The sequence below is a fragment of the Cnephaeus nilssonii genome (genome assembly GCF_951640355.1).
Source record: "Cnephaeus nilssonii genome assembly, chromosome: 9".
Classification (NCBI taxonomy): Eukaryota; Metazoa; Chordata; class Mammalia; order Chiroptera; family Vespertilionidae; genus Cnephaeus; species Cnephaeus nilssonii.
The window spans coordinates 88,659,002-88,681,256 of NC_137080.1; the positions used below are offsets into that span (position 1 = coordinate 88,659,002).

Consider the following 22,255-nt stretch of genomic DNA (forward strand, 5'->3'; position numbering starts at 1 on the left):
TCACAGACAGTAGATAAGGCTGAGTCTTTCCAGAGCTGTCACCGATGAACAGGATTCCCAGAGACCATGTGGCCTGGGCTAGGGTGCCTGCCGGTCGAGGCTTTCCTAACTTAACCAAGGGAAATATTTGCCTTCGTGGGCGAGTCGTTAGGCACCTGCCATTTGCTCCGTTTGGTACGTCATTTACTGACCATTTTGAAGAGACTGATACAAAAGCCCCGGGTTATGGAAACAATAAAGCACAACAATGATTGGAAAATACGTCAATCCATGTGCACATTTCAACCTCGTGACATCTGCCCAAGATAGGATTGACCACAAATCCTGGCAAGGACTCCGAGAGAGGTCTGGCCTTCCCGCTGGCCGCAATGGGAGAGCTGCCAGCACAGGGGGAGGATAAACGCACAGAGAGGGAGAGAGTTCACAGTGACGGCCCCGACCAAGGACCCACCGGGGAGTGGGGAGCCGTGGGGTCCTCGGCCGGAGGTGCCCACTGCCTGTCCCGAGTCACGGAATGCTAGGGACGGATGGCGCCAGACCACGTCCACATCTTTCGGGACACTCTCCCATGGCACAGAGGTCCCGCCTGGACAGACCCCGCGCCCTCCCAGGAAGCCAGGGATGGAGGTGAGCACAGACTCAGAGGGCAGCAGCTGTGAACTGAGCAGCCTGCACGGCCGCGCAGGCAGCAAGGAAGACCGAACCCCCTGTCTCACGTGCCAGTGGAGGTCCCTAGCCTCCTGGCGTTCTCCTAAATTCCTGTTCTAGAACTTCCGTTCTTGCAGGCTCCACTACCCCGTCCTCATCTCGAGCCCTTTACATCATGACTACCCTGTGGAGAGTCACGAAAAGAGAAACTAAGGAACTATACCTTTGCAACCCCATTAAGGGGGAAATAAAGCGCAGGTATTGGTTACAAGGTCAGATCAGTAGCTCAGTAACTTTTAGTTTGCTAACAGCCCCAAACAATTGGCCTCACCCAGGGCTCAAAAGAGAAACTTCCCCCAGCAGAGACATGCTTAGAAACACTTAGCCGCTGGAAAATCTGATGCCAGTGCTGAGTTTATGTTGACTGTGATTATTGTTCCAGCCTAAAACTGTCTTTTCATTAATAAACGAAAGATTTGCTGGGGTCCCATGGGGGATTTCCACCGTTAGTGAAACCAGGCAGTAACGGGCTCATTTTCACTGTGGAAGTCAACATTGTGATTATATTTCAATTTACAAACGTCACATCACCGCCGCATCTTAGAGCACATCTCCTCCATACAACAAAGAACACGAGAAAGGAAGTGACCTTGAGAGAGGAAGTGACTGTAGATGCCTTCAGCACTAACTCCCCCCATGTGGCCTCCATATATAGTGACGTCCCTCACACCACACACACACACACACACACACACCCGGCCCCCGGCTGCTAGGAGGTGCCCAGCTAACCCTGAACCTCACGTTACCCCACGGCCTTGAGGCCCTCCTCCCATTGCGTCCGCCTGTGGTTCACAGGCCGGTTTTTACCGCCTTTGGAGGCAGGTACTACCCTCATCTGTCCTCTGAAGATCACTTCCAACGAACCATTGAAAGTCCCTACAGTTCTTAAAATATTGACTCATTTAGAAAATATTTTCTCGCCTTACTAGCGCTATCTCTACGTGAAGCCATTGATTTCGGAGTCCTGGCCAAGTGTCTTGGCGCTCATCTGCGCGATGAAACAAATCGTTTCAAGAGGCAAGAAAACGATTTTCCATTGCTGGGCACTCATTACCGGTGGGAGGGCCGGGGGCTCCCAGCTGCCAAGCGCGTTTGCTTAGGGTCGGGGATGCAGGCCAGGCAGACGCAGGACCAGCGTCACACCTGCATCCGGGCATCAGCCTCCACTCGGCCCGGTCCAGGACTCCGGCGGCCTCTGCCAGCGGCACCGCTGGGTGGAAGCGAAGACAGGAGCACGGACACCCTGGACACAATTGCCCCCTTGGATGAAGCAGGAGGCCAGGTTGGAAGCTCCGTTACAGAACTTTCAGACCATCCGGAAATTTTACCACAGACGCTTATTTAGATCAGCAGTTCTCAAAGTGTGGTCTGGGGTCCCCTGAGTTCCCCTGAGATCCTTTCAGGGGATCGACGGGGTTAAGTTTTTCACAGCGACACTGACTTTTCACTCCCCTTGTCTCGGGCGTGCACAGAGGAGTTTTCCAGGGCTGTGACCTGCTCTCACAGCAGACTGAACACGGAGGTAGGCGTGGGACCCCCACTGTCTTCTATGAAACCAGATATTAAAGAGATTTGCAAAATTAAAACAATCCCCCTCATTCCCATGCACTGTCCTGTTTTAAATATTATATTTATTTTTTTTAAATAAAAATGCCATTTGCCCTGGCTGGTGTGGCTCAGTTGGTTGGAGCATCATCCGTGCACTGAAGGGTTGTGGGTTCAAATCCTGGTCAGGGCACATACCCAGGTTTCAGGTTCAATCCCCAGTCAGGGAGCATAGGGGAGGCAACCAGTTGATGTTTCTCTCTTTCTCTCTCCCTCTTCCTTTCTCTCTCTATAAGATCAATTAAAAATTTTTAAAAAGTCATTTATGTTAATACATAATGGGTTTATTACTGTCACTTTATAATAAGTTAATATTTTTGAAATTTCTCAGTTTAAATTTCTAATCTATTAAACATCAGTAATTTACCCACATTAAAAAAAAAAGCTATTGGTGGTCCTCGATCATTTTGTTAAAGGGGTCCTGAGGTAAAACATTTGAGGAAAACTAATTAACAAGCAAGCACCTAGGAGGTCCAAGAAGTAGAAAGTTATTGCCATCCAACCTGGGGAGTGAATTCACTTCAATCGCTTGCTTTCCTAGTACCTGGCTGAGAGGACTGGAAAATGACAAGTGTGGAGGGCAGAGGACAAGAACAAGGGGCAAATTTAAGGCTGGACAAAGCAGGCTTAGGCAAGAGAGGGCGGGAGAGGTTTCCAGCCTAGAGGGAAAAGGGTAGAGAGAAGGTGACTGAAAGAGAAAGTGGGGCAGAAAGGAAGTGGAGAAAGGTGTCAGAGAAAGTGCAGACCATAATTTGCAAGATGCTGAGAAAGGCAAGGCAGAGGAGACCAAGGGTGAAAAGAACAGCTGACAGTGAAGAAGAGATGAGCAGACAGGAAAGGGACTGAAACACACCATTCGGCATTGAGGCATTGAGCTCGCTGGCTTTGTGGAGCGGCCCTGTACCCTGGAGGTAGGGGGAGGTGCAGCTCACCTCGTGAGGAATGTAATCCGGAGGCAGCTTGCTCAGCATGTCTTCTGACAATCTGTAGACAATGGCTTCCCGGGTCTCCCCCACTCCTCCTCCACTCTCCTTGGGTTGAATGTTGGTAATTGTTTCAAGAACAGCGGAAGCAGTGTTACTCTGGTACCTGATGGGAAGAGGGGACTGCTGGGAATGCAGGGAAATACACCTTCACAGATAATGATCAAAGTGCACACGAAATGATGAATCACCTAAATCCAGCAAAAGAGAAAAAAAGGTGGGGGCTTTACCATCAACCAATAGGAATGAAAGAAAAAACCCAGAGATCCATTTTACTGTCTCCCAATGGGATACCAAGGACATCACAGAAATGAAACCTCTCCTCCTCGGGGAAAGAGATTCCGCAGATGTCCCTGATGGCGCAAAGTGTGCCATCAATCTCCTCGCAGCCGACCTAACCACCTCGTGCAGAACAGAGAGCCCACCTGCTTTCTTCCTCTCTGGCTTACGGACCGGTCCTAAGAAGCTGCCATTACAGGACAATTTGTCAGATCAAAGAGCACCACTCACATTTGCTCAATGAGTTATAAACTATTAAAATTTATTTGGTCTTTTCTGTTCTGTGTTCTCACTTTCCCACGTGTGTTATTACTTCCAAGGTAATCTACTGGCATCCATCTGCTCCACCTGTCTAACTGCAGCCATCCATCTTTAGAATCCATATATTCAGGAAAGATTTACGCTGTACGAGGCACTGAGCTAGGTGCTAGAATGCGGTGACAAACAGGTCCCTGCCTTGGTCCCTTTCTCTAGTGGAAGAGGGGACATTAGTCAACACCATTGTAAGAAATTCTGTGGAGAAACAGAACAGATGTTTAAGAGAACCTAGTCTCTCTCTCTCTCTCTCTCTCTCTCTCTCTCTCTCTCTCTCTCTGTCTCACTCTCGCAAGAATATGGAGAAACGTGAACCCTCATACATTGGTGGAGGGTACTGTAAAGTGGTGCAGCCACTTGGAAAAACAACTTGGTAGATTCCTAAAATGTTCAGGGTAGATTAATCATATGAGTCACATGACCCAATAATTACATTGCTAGTTACCTATCAAGAGAAATAAAAAGACATGTCTACCCAAAGACTTGGGCATGAATGTTCATAGCAGCATTACTGATAATAGCTAAAAGGTGGAAACTACCCAAATGCCCATCAACTGGTCAATGGATAAATTAAATGTGGTCCATTCATACGCGGGAATACTCTTTAGCAATAAAAAGCAATGAATACATGCTACCACCTGGATGAGCTTCACAAAGGTTGTGCTACATGAAGAATCCATACACAAAGACCACATAGCATATGATCCTATCTATAGGAAATGTCCAGAACAGGCAGATCTATAGAGACAGAAAGGAGATTAGTGGCAGCCTAAGTGGTGGAGCTGGGAATTGAGATTACTGACTAAAATCGCATGGTACAAAAGGCAGTTCTAGTACCATCCATTTTTCTTTTTTGGGGGGGGGGGGAGGGTAACGCTGTGTGCGTATAGGTGCAAAGACAACCTGGAATATTTTGGTAGTGGGATTTTTGTGTGGTGAGCTTTTGCTTCAGTGATTACTTTCTGTTTTCTGTACTGGCTCTTTTTCTCAAAGAGGAAGTATGACTTTTCTAATAAAGAGGATTAAAACCATTTACATTTTGAAAAATAAGAGGGGGGAAAAAAACCTGAGAAGCAAAGCCCACAGGGTGAAGAACTCAACAGAGATGAATTAGTGACAAATGTTTGGGGTTCTGTGAAATGCATCTTACAAATCCCTACGAAGGTTTATGCACTGCCACAAGCGGCCCCCACCCCGCCTTTTCTCACAGCACATGGAATGAGGGAATTACCTCTCTCTCTTCGTCCCTAGGTGTGAATTAAACAACCTTTTGTGGAAATGGCTCCTGCTAAAATTACCCAGGCTTCGTTGCTTGTGAAAAAAAGCCAATTTTGTGCAAACTGGGGACTCCTGGATTATTCAGGTGACCTTTGACTTATTTAGGACACCAGCTTAAGAGTGGAGGGGATGCTTCTGTCTTCAGCATTTTTATTTGACTATCTGGGCCCCAGCCTGTGTATCCTAACAACCGCATCCTTCCCAAGTCCTGGCTAAGGCAAACGCACCTGCCTCCGTGCTCTACATGCCCGGCTGCCAGGGGAGGATGTACAGTGCTGACGAAGGCCCTGGGGCTGATCTGGTGAATGTTTGCAACCCAACCAGGGCTGGGGAAATAACTCCACTTTACCTTTAAACATAAGATTTTCACAATAGAGACCAATAGGCAAAAGCTGATTTTAATACCTTAAAATGGATTTTGTATAATTTTTTTATTTTATTATTTTACTAGAGGCCCGGTGCATGAAAATTCATGCACTGGGGTGGGGGGCCCCTCAGCCTGGCCTGCCCCCTCTCACAGTCCAGGAGCCCTTAAGGGATGTCCTACTGATGGTTTAGGCCCACTCCCGGTGGCCGGTCAGGGAAAGGCAGCGCTCCTATCACCCCCTCGCTGCTGCTGCCTCTGGCCTCCATCTGCGGGAGGTGACCCAGCGATCAGGGGAAGATGACACCCCCATCACGCCTCTGCTGCTGCCACTGCCAGCTGCGCAGCTGCCTGATCCTCAGCCCTCACAGCCACCGCGGTTTGCCTGAGCCTCGGGCCCTGGGCAGCAGCAGTCGCCATCCGCGGCTTGCCTGAGCCTCAGGCAGCTGCTACGGCTTTGTCCGGAAGGATGCAGCATCAAGTCCCCGCCCACCCGTGTGTGCCTGGCTGAGCACGCAGCCCTGCCCACCCATGTGCACCTGCTGTGCACACAGCCTCCTGCTGATCAGTCGTTATGGCATGATGACGTGATGACCATTAGCATATTAGCTCTTTATTATATAGGATTACTCTCTGGTGAGCAACCTCTTTCAGAAGCTGAGGTTTTAAAAAATATTCCAAAAGGCATTTATTTAAAAAGTTGAAAGATGAGCATATCAAACCCATACACACACAATTGAACATATAAACAGAGAGGAAAACATCCTAGGAAAATGGCACAAAAGGCCTTTATGATCCATTGCCTGTTGTTTTCTCGTTACTGATTTTTGAAGTATGGTGCTATCTCAGTTTTTAAAAGTCATATAAGGAAAAGGAAAATACAAACAACAGTGCCCTGGGCATACCCACACTTGCCCCTTTGATAATAATACAGGATGGGGCAAGCGTAGGTTTACAGTTGTGATACAAGAAACATGCAGTTTATTCTTATATTATTGTTTATTAATTATTGTATTATTTTCCATGTGAACAACTGTAAACCTACTTTTGCCCGACCCTGAATGTAGTGATAGCTGGTGTCGCATGAAAATAGCTGACATGACAACAAAATGAAGTTATCAACAGTCAAGGACCCACATGTTATTATGTAACAGAGATTTAATCAGAGATGTAAATGTGTGTGATTCCTATCACTCCGCGACCTGCACGCCAGCACGCAGGGAGGAGGGTGTGTGGGTGGAGCTGTGCTGGAGAAGATGCAGGTGTCACGTCGCCGGGGTCCTGCGGAGCCAGGACACTCCAGGCAGCTCCGAGTAACGCCAAACCTCTGACTCTATCATGAACTCCATGCATCCAAATCTCCACGGACTCCCAGAGCTCTGTTCTTAAACCAGACGACTCTCGCTCTGGTTTGCCTTAGTCCCCCCTTTCCCTCGCCTGAGCTGGCGCTTGCACCATCTCCTTTACCATCAGCTGCCCAACTGGGGAACTTCAGAGATGCCCCCCCCCCCATGTCACTCCCCAGCCTCTCTCAGTTTCCAAGTCCTAGTTCCAGATCATGCCTAACACCATGTAGAAACGTCCAGCATCCTCATCCTTCCTGCCTTTGGAACGGTCCCAAACCCTTTCTCAGGACTCCCTGCATCTCCCAAAGCCAGTCTCTGCGTTGTATCAGCATCATCGTCAGGTTGCTTTTCTCTTCGAGCCTTCTCCCCTCACCCCCTCACCCCCGCCACCCCGGCTCCAGGCATGCTGGACTCGGCCTCCCAAACATACCACATTCTTTACAGCTTCCTGCCCCTCCTTGGAGAGTTCCTTCCTGCATGTGCCCTCATCTATGCTTTTGTTCACGGTGCGGATGTGTCCTTTTTAAATCGTGTTTAAGGTGTACAAGTTGATCTGATAGGCACACACAGCCTCCTCATCTTCCTCTTTCTTTGTACTCTGCCCCTCTTGCTGGTGCTGCCGCCCTCCGCCCCACTCCCTCCCCTTCTCCATCCCGAGAGGCCCTGCAGGTCCTTAAGGCACAACTCAGAGGTGGCCTCACTCACTCACTGGCTCACTTTGATCCCTAAATGGAAATTGATTGCTTCTTTGCCTTTGTTCTCAGAGCAGTGTGTGTGTGTGTGTGTGTGTGTGTGTGTGTGTGTGTGTGTCCTGATTTTAGAGTTTACCATATTGTATTACATAACTGTCTGCCATTCATTTATTTTCTCTGATAGATGGTGAGCCCCAGGGCAAGCACTGTGACTGACTAATCCGCAGGCTGGCTAGAGAGTAAGTTCTCAGTAAATATTTGTGGGGCTTGAATTTTGCTAAACCTCACATCTAAAGGAGAGCAATCCTCTAATATTTAAAGGGCTTGAAAATGTAATTATTTGTTTCTTCTTATGGCAAAAGTATACTGTCATTACTGGGTGTCTCTTTCCTGGCACCTTTCCACCTAAAGATAAATACATCTCAGATCTTTAAAGGTCAAAGAGAAGAAAACAACAGTAAATTTCCATTCCTACCAAGGAAATCCTGATTTATTCTTCCCACCGGTCCTAACCACATATGAAACGGGGAAGGACCCCGTATCTAGGACTCTCAGGCGCTCCCCTGGCTCCCCGTCAGCTCGCGTCCTCCTCGGAAACGCTCTGCACCGGGGCGGCGGCGTGCCAGCACACACTGCAGGCGGGTGCAGCCAGCCCACTCTCGGCCGCCCGCCCGCCCGCCACCCTCGCCTGCACTCCAGGAGGGCCCGTGGAGGGGCCACAGCTGGATCTCACCCGAGAGGTCACTCCCACGGGGGGGCATTCAATTAATCTTCTGCGGTGATTTGAAAACAGTCCCTGAGACACAGCTGTGGGAAGAATCCCTGAAAAGCTGCCCTGTTTTGCACATGAGCTGGACAAGCTCTCACATCACCTCCCACCACGCACCGGCCACCGAATACCAACCTCCATTCCCTTTATGTCTCTCTCCACAATGTGGTTTTACGTTTGCAAAGACAGAAAAGGCAGAGGCCTACCTAACTAGCTACCCGGGAGAACTGCAAATTTCTCTGTGAGCCTCAGCATCCCAAGGGCTCCCCGGAGACAGTCCCATAAACAAAGGCTCTGAGGTGAAGAAAGAGACCGGTGATACTCCACTGGCTTTGGTCCCGAGTTACTTCTAGAAGGAATTTCTCCTTGAAGTAAACGTGGGAAGGAGCTCCTACTGGTCTTGTCACTCGGTGGCTTTGGGGGAGTCGTCTGGGTCATCTCTGTTGGGTGGTCATGGATAATACAAATGCAAGACAACTGGCAAAGAGGGCTATCTCCAAAATAATTAACCATTTCCTGAGGTGTTCGCGCACTGTCACATCCAAATCAGCCTCGATTTACACACATCTTTGCACGTGAAACATAATGTGCAATGAGCATAATTTTTAATTGGTTTTAGAGACAGGAAGCGAGAGCGAGAGCGAGAGCGAGAGAGAGAGAGAGACATCAATGTGAGAGAGAAACATCAATTGGTTACCTCCTGAAGGTGCCCTGGCCAGGGACTGAGCCCACAGATTCCTGCCTTGACTGGGAAAGGAATCTGCCACAATGAGCACAATCTTTTTTTTTTTTTAAATCTGAAACTTAGCAGTGCCGGCGAACAAGAAAAGAAATACAATTAAATTCAAACTGTGTAGGAATGAATACAAAAGTTGTAATAAGACATTTGATAAATTTCAGAAGGTAGAAAAATATGCAAAACTGCTAATGAGAAAAAGAGCGAAAATAAATAACTGTTTTTGACATTGAGATAGTTGAATTTGCAATGTCCTTGGTACCTGATAAATCTAGATAATAAAACTATTTAAACTATGCATAGTGATTAAACTATGCATTTTTATGGTTCTTGTCACCAAGGTATCTAAGCTCTTGGGAGAGATTTTATTTATTTGAAAGCATTTATTCAACTTGATTTTCCTTCTCTACTTCTGCATTCGTAAGCAAGGATGGACGGAGGGGGGAGACATGTGGTCTCCCTTCCCGAGTCCCCCTCTCACCTCTACTCTGTGGATGCTAAGGTCAGAGTGCAGGTTCTGATCAGCAGGGACACATTCTCCACCATGGCCCAGGGGCAGCCCTGAGCCAGTCTGGGAGCAAGAGCGCTTTTGAGTGACGTGGGCAGTCAGATACATTAATAAGAGCCCTCTTCGCTGCGACAGTCACATTGATTCAGCCAGTGTGTCTCAGACAGTCCACCCCCTCTTGCGTCTTCAACTGTCCTCTCTGCACAAATGCACTGAAACCCACGTTTCTCACCCCACACAGACGAGGCCGAGAGAGGAGGGGGCCGTGGTGCTTGTGCATCACACACAGGACCTCCAAGGTGGTCGATTAGTGCAAACAGCCCGTGGTGATCTGCTCCCTGGCTGCTCACGGCCTCCTCTGTCACTAACCGTCCACGTGGCACCAGGCAGTGAGCAGATCAGTGACCTTGACTCTGTCTTTCCTAACCCAACACGCCCCTGCAGGATAACTACACAAAACACACTCCGGTTCCCAACGCCTCCACCATCTCAGCTCCCAGACCGGAAACCACAGCAGAACCTGTGACCGCTTTTTTCTAGTTCACACTGATGGGGAGAGTTCCATCTTGCAGCAGTGGGAAGGGTGTACTTGGGGGAAGGAGACTGGGCTGTAGCTGGGAAGCTGTGTCCGTTTTTGCTTACTGCCTCCTGGTGGCTGGTGCGGGAACAGCGTGGGGTTGGAGCGCAGCCCCCCAAGAAGACTCAATTGCCAGGAAGAGTGAGGCTGATTCTAGTTACCAGGTATTTCAGAGCCCAGAGGAGAGAAGGGTCAAGCCTGGGACAGAGCTCACTCAGACAGAAAATGACCAAGCGCAGCCTGTGGGACAGAGCCCACGGCCTGAGCAGGCACCGGAAAGGGCCAGGGTCGCTGGGAGGAGGGGAGCAGGGGTGGGGGGCGGGAGAGGAAGACCCTGCCACAGACCAAGCGGGAAGTTAAGGATGGAGAGAAATCCCGAGGGGGGTGGGTGGCACAGGTCTCAGGGGCCAGCTGCTGTCTCTGGCAGGAACAGTCCATCTGAGGCAGAGGTCCAGATGTTTTACTTGCCCTCACTCAGTGGGATGGGAGCTGGCGAGACCCTGACAGTTTGGGAAGGACAGCTGTGCCAGCCCCGGAAGGCCTGCCAGCGGAGGCATGTGAGCTGCGTGCAGAGCTGTGGAGGGAAACTTGCCCCGGGCCTAAAGAGGGCCGCCTGGGAAGACACATGGGCATTTTTCTTTAATTATCGTCAGCTGAACTCAGGGTGCAGGCAGAGCCACGCCCTGGGAACATGCTTCCCCAATCATAGCAGCCCAGGTGTTGGCCGGGGTGGGACTAGATATGTAAATCTAGGTCTATAAAATAAACGCGCTGCATGGCTTGGGGCCTCATGCTACCTCTCCATCAGAGAAGATGGCGGCCCACCCGGCTCCCAGCTTCATGAATCTATTTCTGCCTCTTGGTCTCTTTCTTTCTTTAATTTCTTAGTCCCCAGCTCCTCCACTCAGCAACCGGACCAGAACCTTTTCCGTGATGGCGTGGAAAAGAGAGAAATACCACTACACGGGACAAAGGATGAAGGAATGAAAACTGTAGAAGGCTCCCAGCCTTGTTCCACATTCATTAACCTTATCAGTCCGCCTTGGGGACCTGTCCTGCAGCTTCACTCCACCTCTGCAGCCCATCACCGCCCCTGACTGCAGCCTACATCACACACAGGGCCTCCAAGGTGGTCGATTAGTGCAAACAGCCCGTAAATGTAGGAAAATGTGCTCAATTTCACTCAAAATAAGAGAAAATAAATTAAAACCATGCTGAGGCACCATTTCCCACTGCCATACTGGTGAAAATTCAAAACTCCACCACTGCTCTGTGGGTGAGACTGAGGGGCCAGGCACGCCCTCACTGCTGGTGAGAGGAACAGCACAGCCGATGGCAGGGACTAGCCCTTGGTCTAGCCAGCCTCCCAGCAGAGCAATTTACCCTGAAAACATATCTCCCGCAATACGGGGAACCGCACGCGGGAGGTTACTCACTGAGGAATTATTTGGGGTAGTGAAGCATTGGAAGCGGCCCTACATGCCCAGCCTCAGGAGAAGGATGCAGGGACGATGGAACACGAGCACTGAGGAGCCGGCGGCTGTACAGTGATGAGGCCGGCATCTATGCACTGAATGGAGTGGTTATAAGATACACTGTTAAGTGAAAAAGGCAAGACACAGAATTATATGTCTTGAGTATGGCAACTTTGTTTAAGAAAGGATCGTGAGACTATATCTGTACATGTGTGTGTGTGTCTGGGCAAAAAGAGCACAGGGAAGATAAGCTAGAACTTAGTGCAGTTGGCTGCCTCTAAAGAGAGGAGGAAGTGGGTTGGAAATGAGACTTCTCTAAGAACAACTTACTATCTAGCTGTGACTTTCAGCCATGTTCACGTTTCACATAATTGAAACAATGGATAGCCCACCCGACGTGGCTCAGTGGTTGGGTGTCAACCAGGAGGTCACGGTTCGATTCCCAGTCAGGGCACATGCCCGGGTTGCGGGCTCGATCCCCAGTGTGGGGTGTGCAGGAGGCGGCCGATCAATGGTTCTCTCTCATCATTGATGTTTCTATCTCTCTGTCCCTCTCCCTTCCTCTCTGAAATCAATAAAAATATATTAAAAACCCACAATGAGCAAAGATGGAAAACACTAAAATGTAATACAAATAAGAACAAAGCACCTACATCTCAATGGATGGCATAACCACCCAGAAAAGAATCGGCCTGGCTTTTGAGCAGAGCACTCCGTGCGCCCTCAGGGGGTCTGTTCTAAGGGCAAAAGGACAGCAGAGAAACCTTGACCTGCACGCAGGACGTTGGTGGTTGTAGGGGTGCCGGTGGGGTGATTCGGAGCCAGTGAGTAAAGATATTGAAGTTGCTGGGAACCGGAGTTCTCACCGTGGGAGGAAGGAGACAGCAACATGAAAGGAGGGAAGACAAGGCACAGCCCTGAGGTATACCATTGGGATGGGACCTGTTAGTAGCGGCCTGTGATGTTTTCAAAAATACGTATTTCCTAGCTCATCCACTGAGAGGGGCTACGAGCACACACACACACACACACACACACACACAGAAATAAATGTGCTTATATGTGACATCGCTGTAGACATATAAATATACAGGGGTTTAAATGTAGAAAAAGAAAAGGCAAATGGAACAAAATGCTAGCAATCAGTGAATCTCAGTGAAGGGTCTATGAGAGTTTACTGTGTACTTGCAACTCGTCTGAGGGCTTGTAATAGCTCAAATAAACGTCCCGGGAAAGCCTCTCTGTGGCTTACCATTTGAATTACACGTTAGTTGCCCTGCTCTGAGCTGTTCCGAGCTTCGCTTTATCTTCCCTGCGAGCTGGTGATCACACTGCCCGCGGTGATGCAGGCGCGGGCGTGCGTCCCGGGAGCCAGGGTGAGAGGCGGCCAGCCTTGCTCTGCGCGCCTTGGCAGGAGCCCGCGGCCACAACAGCATCGCATTTCTAGGAACCAGCTCCCACGGCTCCAAGGGCTCTCGCCAGGAATGGAGCCCAGGTTCTAAGCCCTCATACGCGACCACTTCACCTGCTCGTTTACAAGTGCATAACAACCTACTGCCCGTTTTCCTGCCCGCTCACATGCATCATGAGCCCTTTCTGTGGATTAGCCCCCTCATTAGGTCCTCCACAACCTGAGGAACTCCGTATGGCTGTTGCAGTCAACAGATGTTCCCTGCACGTCAGGCACGGGCTGGCACGGGAGGAACAGCAGTGCAAAGAGGCCAGAGTTTCAACAGAATGACCTTATGTTAAATGATTGCAGCCAGACGACAGCAAACGATAAATACAGTTGTGTCAGTTGGGGAGAAAAATCTATAGAAAAAGGCAGACAAGGAGGATGGACTCTGAGGTGGTGGGGAGTGGCTAGCGATTGTTAAATAGGGCGGCCAGGGAAGGCTTCTTTGATATTTCAGCAAAGAATGGAAGAGGTGAAAAGGTGAGCCACAGTGCTACGTGGGAAGGACTGCCAGGAAGTGCAGGTTCGCTGTGGTGAGAGCCTCGGGCCTGTCTGAGTGACAGGAAGCCGGTAGCAGGTGGAGCTGGTGGCCATGGGGTGGGGTAGGGGTGGGGGCGCGACAGAAAGGGACCCGTCAGGGGTAGGCGCAGATGGAATCACTGGGCCTTGTAGGTCACCTGGAGGTCACTGTTGGCCTTTGACCTTGACTCAGAGTAAGATGGGCCTTCAGATGGATCTTGGGCAGAGGCCTGATGCGGTCTGACTCACATTTTTAAAAGTCTCAGCTAAAGCAAACCTATTTCTGTTTTCTCTTTCAGATAATGTTTAAGTTGATTCACAAATGGGTCCCTGAGGAATCCTTTTAATTGTCTCTTGCCTCCAGCTAACTTTATGACAGCTTTTATTCTTCAAATAGCAGCCCGCGCCACCACCAAAGGGCCATCGGGCTCCTCCCGTGGGGTCAGAGGGAGTGTTAGCCATCCGTGGGCCTTTGGAGCGACGCTCACATCTTTGAAGATGAAAAGAACATGAGAGAGATGAGAGGGAACAGAGAAGTTAGAATCAAGTGGCTGACAGAGGCCAGGAGGCCAAGCCTGGTGAAGGGGGAGGCGCGTGCAGGGCTGGAGCGCACGGGGACTCCAGGGCTGCCCGCGAGGGCAGAGGACCAGGTGAGGACGTGGGCTGCGGCTGCAGGTGAGTGACGGGAGAGGGCACGCCGCACGCCATCTCAGCCATCACAGCTCAGAACCTTCTAGGGGCCTGTTGGCTTCTCTCTCCTTCCTAAAACCGCCCTCCTAGAGCAGACTTTGTGGCCTTGCATCAATGGGCCGGAGGAGAGCACCCAAAGGAGGCTGAGCGGGGGCCTCTCCTTGAAGCCAGGGGCTCTGTCTGCAGGTGGGACTTCTGGGGGGGATGAGGGATGAGACCTCCTCCAAAGGCGGGTGCTGGAAGGGGCTTGGGACCTGGATGCCCTTCCTACCTCTTCACCCGCCTCTGGCCTCTGGGACGGGAGCAGGGACCTCCCTCGCAGCCTCGACACCCCGCCTCTCCTTGCCGCCCTGTGCGCCTTGCTCACTGCCTGGTGCCACGTGGACGGTTAGTGACAGAGGAGGCCGTGAGCAGCCAGGGAGCAGATCAAGCACAAGCACCTCCACCCCCTCCTCTCTCGGCCCTCCTGGCCCTGCTAGATTCTACTGAGGACCATTATTTTTGATGGACTTTTTTGAGGTAAGAGGCAAGGACGACTGTCCTATCGGTGGAAAGCATCGGCGCCAATCACACCAGCTGGTTTTATGACACGACAGAGAAGTAATCAGTGCATAAATTAGAGCCTTCACGCTGCCATAAACTCCGGAGCATCGGGATTTAGTGAGGGGAGAGCTGCCAAGATCCGACAAAGTTGTAATTGGGAGACAGAAAGTGACACAATTTTTCATAATAAAATAAAAAGTAGGGAAAGGAGAGAGATTAAGAGAGAGATGAAATGCGTAGTTATTGCCAGGCTGAGTTACAAATGACTCCTTCAAGTTTCAAAAGGGCCGGGAGCTTACGTGATGTCGGCATTCGGATGAAGCCCAAAGACCTCAGGGTTGTCGAGGGAGGGCATCGACTGGATGTACTCGAAATACTGGTCCAGGGTTTTGCAGACGGGGATTTTATATCCAGTGTAAAAGCAAAACGACGGTTCAAACATCTTCTCACTGAACCAGACCTGTATGGGAGAGAAAATAGAAGAAATAAAATCGATAAACATCTAAATGAAAACTGCTACTGGAAAAGAGAAAGGGTTGCCTTATTTCCATTTTAATAGTTTTTAATATTGAGGTTGAAAGCACCCAAATGCAACCACTGACAGAATAATGAGCTCGCAGATGAAGAAAAGATGCGAAAGCAATGGAGCCCCAGCCTGGTCCGCAGCAGAGAAGGTATTTGCTGACAGTGGAGAGTGGAGCCGGCCTCACAAGTGTGCTCCCGGATCCAGTACCTGGCTGACCCGCCAGCCCTCTGTGTGTGTGTGTGTTTCAAGATTTTTAATTTATTTTTAGAGAGAGAGGAAGGGAGAGGGAGAGGGAGAAGGAGGGAGAGAGAGAGAGAGAGAGAGAGAGAGAGAGGCATCCATGTGAAAATGGAACATTGATCAGCTGCTTCCTGCATGCCCCCTATTGGGGATCGAGCCCTGGGTCATGTGCCCTGACTGGGAATTGAACAGGCAACGTTTCTGTGCACTGGCCAGGACTCGATCCCTCTTTTAAAGAGGAGTGGCAACACACTGCAGAAGAGATGAGGCAACACACACACACACACACACACACACACACACACACACACACGAGACAGTTTCTGGCCTTTTCTGTGCTCCCTTCTCCCCCAGCAAAGCAGCACTGAGCACAGCACGAGGCCAGGAAAACTTCCAAGCCTCTCCCTTCCCGCCCTGAGCTGGAGAGCTCCCCTGTTAATTAAGTTCTGTCCTTGGCCACAAGAAGCAAATGTATCCAACCGTCTTATTGTTCGCCTTAAGGACATCCTTTTCTCATTCCATATGAGCTGATTATGTGTAATGTAACAGCGAGAGCACAAATATATACTTGGTGTGAATAGACTTATTCGGAAGAGGAAAAAATAATGCTGAATGCCTACCAGCCCGATTTGAGACAATGACTTTAGTGTCTAACAGAGCAATTTTCCCGGTCGGAAGGGAACTAATGGGGAGACAGAGGAGCAGAAAAGCAGGCGGATGTCTGAATCTCTCGAGGACGCCGCGTGCAAAGAGGCGGGGTTGTGCTTACTCTGGCTAACCACACCTGCGCCAGTATCTTCGCTCCATCGCCTTTTTCCCACTCTTTTTAGGGCCAGCGATTGTTCTGAATATGAAACACCCTGTGCACCCGTTCTCCCGGTTGCTCTATTTGCCGCACTCCTATCCTATTCAACGTCCGCGCATGAGGCACTGAGCTTAGAATGAGAACAGGATGCAAAGATGAGGCACACACAGTCCTTTCCTTAAAAAGGAGCTTGTGACCCAATGGAGGGCTAAGCCGATTACATAATAGCCACAGTACAAAGTGCACGGAGGCCAGAGCCGGGGAAATAGAAATAAGCCAAGTACTAAGGAGGCTTAAAGCAGGGGGAAAGCACAGCCAGACCTGTATGGGAGGGAAACTAGAAGAAATAAGGTGAGGTATGTCAGGTAAGGCTTTAGCTAGGAGGTGATCTTGGAGGTAAACCTTGAAGGACAGGATTGTGACAGTGGGACTTGTGCTGAGGAGACCACACGAATGCACATGCGAGGCAGGTGGGGGAAATGACGAAGGCTCGGGTAAATCTAGTGTGAGAGAGAGGACAGAAAGGTGAAGGGGGGCCATATTATGGATGACTGTGTTTGTCAGGGTGATGAGGTGCTAATTTAAGAAGTGGGGAACAGGTGGAAGTTATTAGAGAGCACAGTGCTGTGATCGTGGTCATTCTTAGACAGATTATGCTCTTGGGATGGAGAGACAAGGGAAGGCCAGGGGCCCTCAGCACATAGACCCCCAGTGACCACTGTGGGCTCGGTGTTGTCAGATGACATCTACATATATAAAAGCCTAAGCGACCTCTACTCACTATGACGTGCACTGACCACCAGGGGGCAGATGCTCAATGCAGGAGCTGTCCCCTGGTGGTTAGTATGCTCCCACAGCCAACCTCCCGCAGCGGCCAACCTCCCGCGGTCCCTCCCCCCGGGACTGGGAGAGATGGCCCCTATTGACCCCAATTGCCACCCAGGCCAAGGGACCTCACCCGTGCATGAATTCATGCACCAGGCCTCTAGTATATCTATAAAAGCAAATAGAAGTCTCCACCTGTTTTTACATTAATTTATTTACATGCACACAAATAGTTGGATTCACTAACACAAATAGCTGAGTTTCATCCAATTTGGAGGACATTTTGGGGATATGTTAAAAATACAGAATATGAAGTCTACATGGAATTACTGTGGGAGATTCTAGAGGTACTTTACAAAGACATGCAGTCATACTCCAAAGACAAATAAGGTTCTACAATTGTTGGTTTTAGGAGAGACACACCATAAGATGCTGAGAATAGAGAAAAGATTAGCCTCAAACTGAAAGTCACAGGAATGGAGGATCCCACTGGAAGGCACTGATATACAATTAAACCAATTCTCTCTCGGGCAATGCTAGGTAACATAGGGTGAAGTGGCCACAAAGAGGTTAGATCCCCTGGTTAGAAGATAAGATGAAGCTGAGGTTGAGATATCTTTTTCTCCTTTGACCCTCGGATACAGAGGTGAGTTTATCATATCCCTTGATTTTATTGTTCTCATGAGTCTAGGCACCTTTCACCTTAGTCTTTTCCCCATTCAGCCCTGATATCCACTCCCCGTCTCCTTCCCTCTGAGGGCATCTATTTAAATGTCCTTGATATATGTCCTCGACGATGCATTTATCCTTGTGAAATACACACGTATTACTTTATAGATCTCATTTGATTTCATTAACCTCTGCACTCAACAGTAAGTTTCTAAGACCTGTGCATGCTGTCATACGGATCGCTCCTCCAAGTGCTGTGTTGTGTCCCACGGCCGGCGTCCACGACATTTAACTCCTCCATCCCCGTGAAGACTCCTAGGTTGCCTTCAACTTCCCACACAATAGCACCATGAACATTTGTCGACATATCCATTTGTAGACTCTTCCTAGAAATATTCTGGGATGTACCTACTCAGGATACTTAATTTTAGTAAATTTTGCCCAACGGCTTTCCGGGAGGTCTGGACCGGTCTGACGTCCAGCAGCCTGACTCCTGCCTTCAATCCTTACCGACACACACCTCTCCACACACGGCTTCAGAAAAACGTGTAAAGGGTTGAAAGAAAAATCAGCTTTCCGGTAAACCCCCAATTTACCAAAGTACCCCCCAAAGCTTGTGTTTTTAATTTTGTTGAGGTTTTAATTTTGTTTAGAGGGGGGAAATCATTGAAACAGAGAATTACCCATATAGATTCTCATATAAAGAACTCAAATAACCATAAAATACATATCTGATTTTCTCCCACTTAGGTAATATATATTGCTTCTTTAACATGTAAAAATTTTAAGAAGCGTTTGAGTCTGATGGGCTATTTATACTATTCATCCTTGATGTGAAAGGTGAAAGCCATAATTGCTAAGAACATTCTCTAGAAAATGTTCAATATGATATATGTGGGTTTTACTGGGCACAGAGAGAGAAAAAAATGAGCACTTCATCAATTATCAATTGTCTGTCCTAATGGAAAAGATGAGAAAACTCAAATTATGGTTCATTTTCCAATCAGTTATTTTGGGGCTTGAAATCGCTTTGCGTGGTTTCAGAGGAAGAAGCAGAGAAATTATGTGCAGTGTTTTCAAGGAGGAGGGAGGCGGGGGCCCTGGGCATGCGCAGCTCATCTATACAGAAGACTCACAGACCACAAGCAGATTGCTACTTGGTTTGGCTTTGGTTTTAATTTTGTTTTATTGGCTGACTCTTTGCAGCAGCTCGGCTCTATACCTTCCCCGCCTACTCCCCCTGCTCCCCTCAAGTTTGGCTTATCTATTACCAAAAAAATGTTTTTGCTTAAAAGGAAAATGCAATAAAATGTGTCTCCATGCCTTTTCCCCCCAAAATTGACTTACTCTAGCAAAGCAATTAAGTAGACGTTTATCAAAGTCATCTGTCACTCTGCCTCCATATTGCACTTCTCCAATCATGTACCGAACTGTACTCCACGATACACCCTGCATTAGGAAGAATAAAGATTGATTCACAGTCGATCCAAGCAAAAACGTCTAAACATTCTGGGTCTCTCCTAGGGGCCGAGGTCTGGAAAAGGAAGCCCCCGTTCGGCTGCAGAAGCTTCTCATCGTGCTGTATTAACAGACCTTTTGCACTTACACGGCTGGAACCGCCACGGTTATTTTTCACTCTGTGTTTGTAATCACCTATAATGCTCATTACAGTAATGCTGAGCTGTTAGAGAAGGAAAGGTTGTGTTTAGTGAAGAAAAGAAAAATGAAGTCATCAACACTCTAATACGCTTTCTTAGCAATATGCCTTCGGAATCAGGATAAGAACAACTCGGAAATTACTCACAAGATGTTTCTGCAATGAAATCCTTTAGTATCTCACTCTGTGAGGGATAACTACATTAAAATATGGATTAATGTCCATAGCCATTTCAGATATGAATAGTTTTTTTATTTAAAAATCCCTTCAATACATCTGAGGTAGGAGACGTAAGGATGATTGATTTTTCTTTACTTCCTCTTGGTTAAAACTTTATTTGTCAGCTTTGTGGCCCTTCAAAGCAACTATTTCAAGAGCACTGTTGTTTGTATATGCCAAAATGATCATTGCAGAATATGAGCCCAATGTGATATAAGTTTTTAATCAAAACGTCATAGTCAGTTTATTATCCCCTTGTAACAGCAAGGAAAAATGGTGGTCTGATCCTGGATTTCCCACCAGCCCGGGTAAAGATTCCCCGTGGCTCACCATCCCCCTGGTGCCATGTCGATAATCTCCCTCAGGATCTGCCAGGAGGACAGGGGAGCAGGGCGCTGGCGCTTTGAGCCCTACAAGCACCGCACACTGGGCTGTCACAGTGCTGACTGGTTTGCTCTCCACAGAAGCCAGGGCCATTACACAGGGGAGGAAACAGGCTCAGAGAGGCCCAGCAACTTGCTCAAGGTCACAGAGAGACAGGTCACAGGCCTTTACAGCTCCCCTGTGAAAGGACAGCAGGTTTGCACTCTCTGCTCTGTGACCTTGAGGGAGTCCCTTATTCTCTTTTGTCTATTATCTCACCAGGAAAACGGGGCTACCAGTAACACCTTCTGTGTGTGCCCCACAGAGCTGTGAAAATGGGATGAGACCCTGCCTGTGGCCTAATTATCAGACCAGAGGGCTCAATACGATAACTAGTGGCCATTGTTAGGAACTGTTGCAATTCATATGCATGAGCTCAAACATCTGTTCAGATGTGATTCACGTGCAAAAGAACTTCCTGGTGGCTGGGAGATAACGTGTAACTTCTGCGGAGGCACAGGGGGAGGAAGAAAGAAAAGTGTGACTTGAGGTGCGTTCTCTCGAAGTGCTCTTGGACTCTTGGCTGTGGTGTGAGGACAGGAGTGTACGAGAGTCCGAATGCACTCCCGGGGGCAGGAGGGAGGGAGGGGAGGGGCTGGGCCAGCACACAGCTATGGGAAGCAGCAGGCTCTGTGCAGGAGCTGGAGGACCTCAGCAGGCTTTCTGAATATCACACTGAAAATGTCTATAGAGGCTTGATTAAGGACAGCGATAAAAATAGAAAGGAGAAAAAATGTCACTTACCTTTTTAATATCGCATTCATCAAGGTGATTCTGAATAAACTGAACACTGGCTGTAAAGTCGGCAGAATTGAACTCATAGGGAATATTCCATCCCAAGGGGCCGAATTTGCGGCGCTCCTTAAAAACACCAGAGGAAAGTACCGAGTGAGGTGTTTAAAGTGTATGCAGCTGACCCCTTCTTTAGTGGTAACATCTAAAGTAAGTACAATTAAAGCATGATATCAAAACTGATGGACATAAAAGAACAGTATTCAATTTGGGGTATAATAACCTTCCAAAATATTATTCCGTGGCTCTAGAGACAGATGGCTTCCCAGAATAAAATGCCAAATACTTGCTGAATTGGCATTCTTAGGTTTAGAGAAGTCTAGGTCTCCGTTGCCAACTCAAAAACAAACAAACAAAACAACAACAAAACAGGTGCTCAAAAAATATCTGTATGAATGAATTGTTTATTCTAAACTGGACTCTTGGAAGTTTCAAATGTTAAATGTAAGGTTTTGAGAATTTTTGTTTTTCAACTTGGATAACGTGAGCACTCAAGAGCATTTAGACTCTCTGCTAATTTCACTTTGTAATCTTGCAGTTTTGGCTTCTGAAAACCAAATATTTCTAAAACATGGCAGGCACATCGTTCTGTCTCAAAATGCTCACATTGCCCTCGTTCACACTCTCCATCTGCAAAGCTACTCACAGCAACCAACTGCCTTGCTATTCTGAAGACCACTCTAAAGGTATGCTGTGTTAGAACTGCTATTTCCAGGCCCCCACCACCTAGCAAACCACTCAGATGAGCTCAAATGTTGCCATACCTCAGCTTCCCCTGCCCAGCATGCAGCCAGCCTCTCGGGAAGGTCCAGTGATTTCTCTGGGTGACCTCCTGGGCTCTGACCCCACCACCTGAGGTGAGGACCCACATGGAGAGTAGAATCCCTGTGTATCTGTGGGGAGCTGTGATTACACTTCTCTACCTCTGGATGTATTTTTTGTCTCTTCTGCCTTCCCCAACCCAACACACACACACACACACACACACACACACACACACACACACACCCGTCCAATCTTTCCTTCTGCAGCTGCTTCATGCTTGCATCCTGACAACCACCACCATTGAAAGGAATCTAACTGAATGTTAGTTTGGACAAGTTCGTGGACAGGTCAGAGAAGAAACTCAGAAAGCACAAAAGTTTTAATTACTGATTTTCAGGATACATTTTTAAAATATTAAGTAAACCATGAAAATTAATTTGGGTCCAGATGCCTGGCTCTGGGCGATCAGACTGAGGGCAAACACAGGACTT

General features: G+C 48.6%; 1 protein-coding gene across 1 annotated transcript in view; it reads right to left on the minus strand.

Annotated features, from left to right (window-relative positions):
* The window catches only part of DNAH8 (dynein axonemal heavy chain 8), a gene marked incomplete at its 3' end in the record, with an annotated part of 261,455 nt that overhangs the window by 15,809 nt on the left and 223,391 nt on the right, over positions 1–22,255 (minus strand). Inside the window, exons 82-85 of the mRNA XM_079779684.1 lie at positions 20,952–21,068; positions 19,256–19,357; positions 15,143–15,303; positions 3,246–3,402 (exon numbers count right to left, since the gene is read on the minus strand). Coding sequence (XP_079635810.1) covers positions 3,246–3,402; positions 15,143–15,303; positions 19,256–19,357; positions 20,952–21,068 — 537 coding nt within the window. The remainder of the gene's footprint in view (positions 1–3,245; positions 3,403–15,142; positions 15,304–19,255; positions 19,358–20,951; positions 21,069–22,255) is intronic.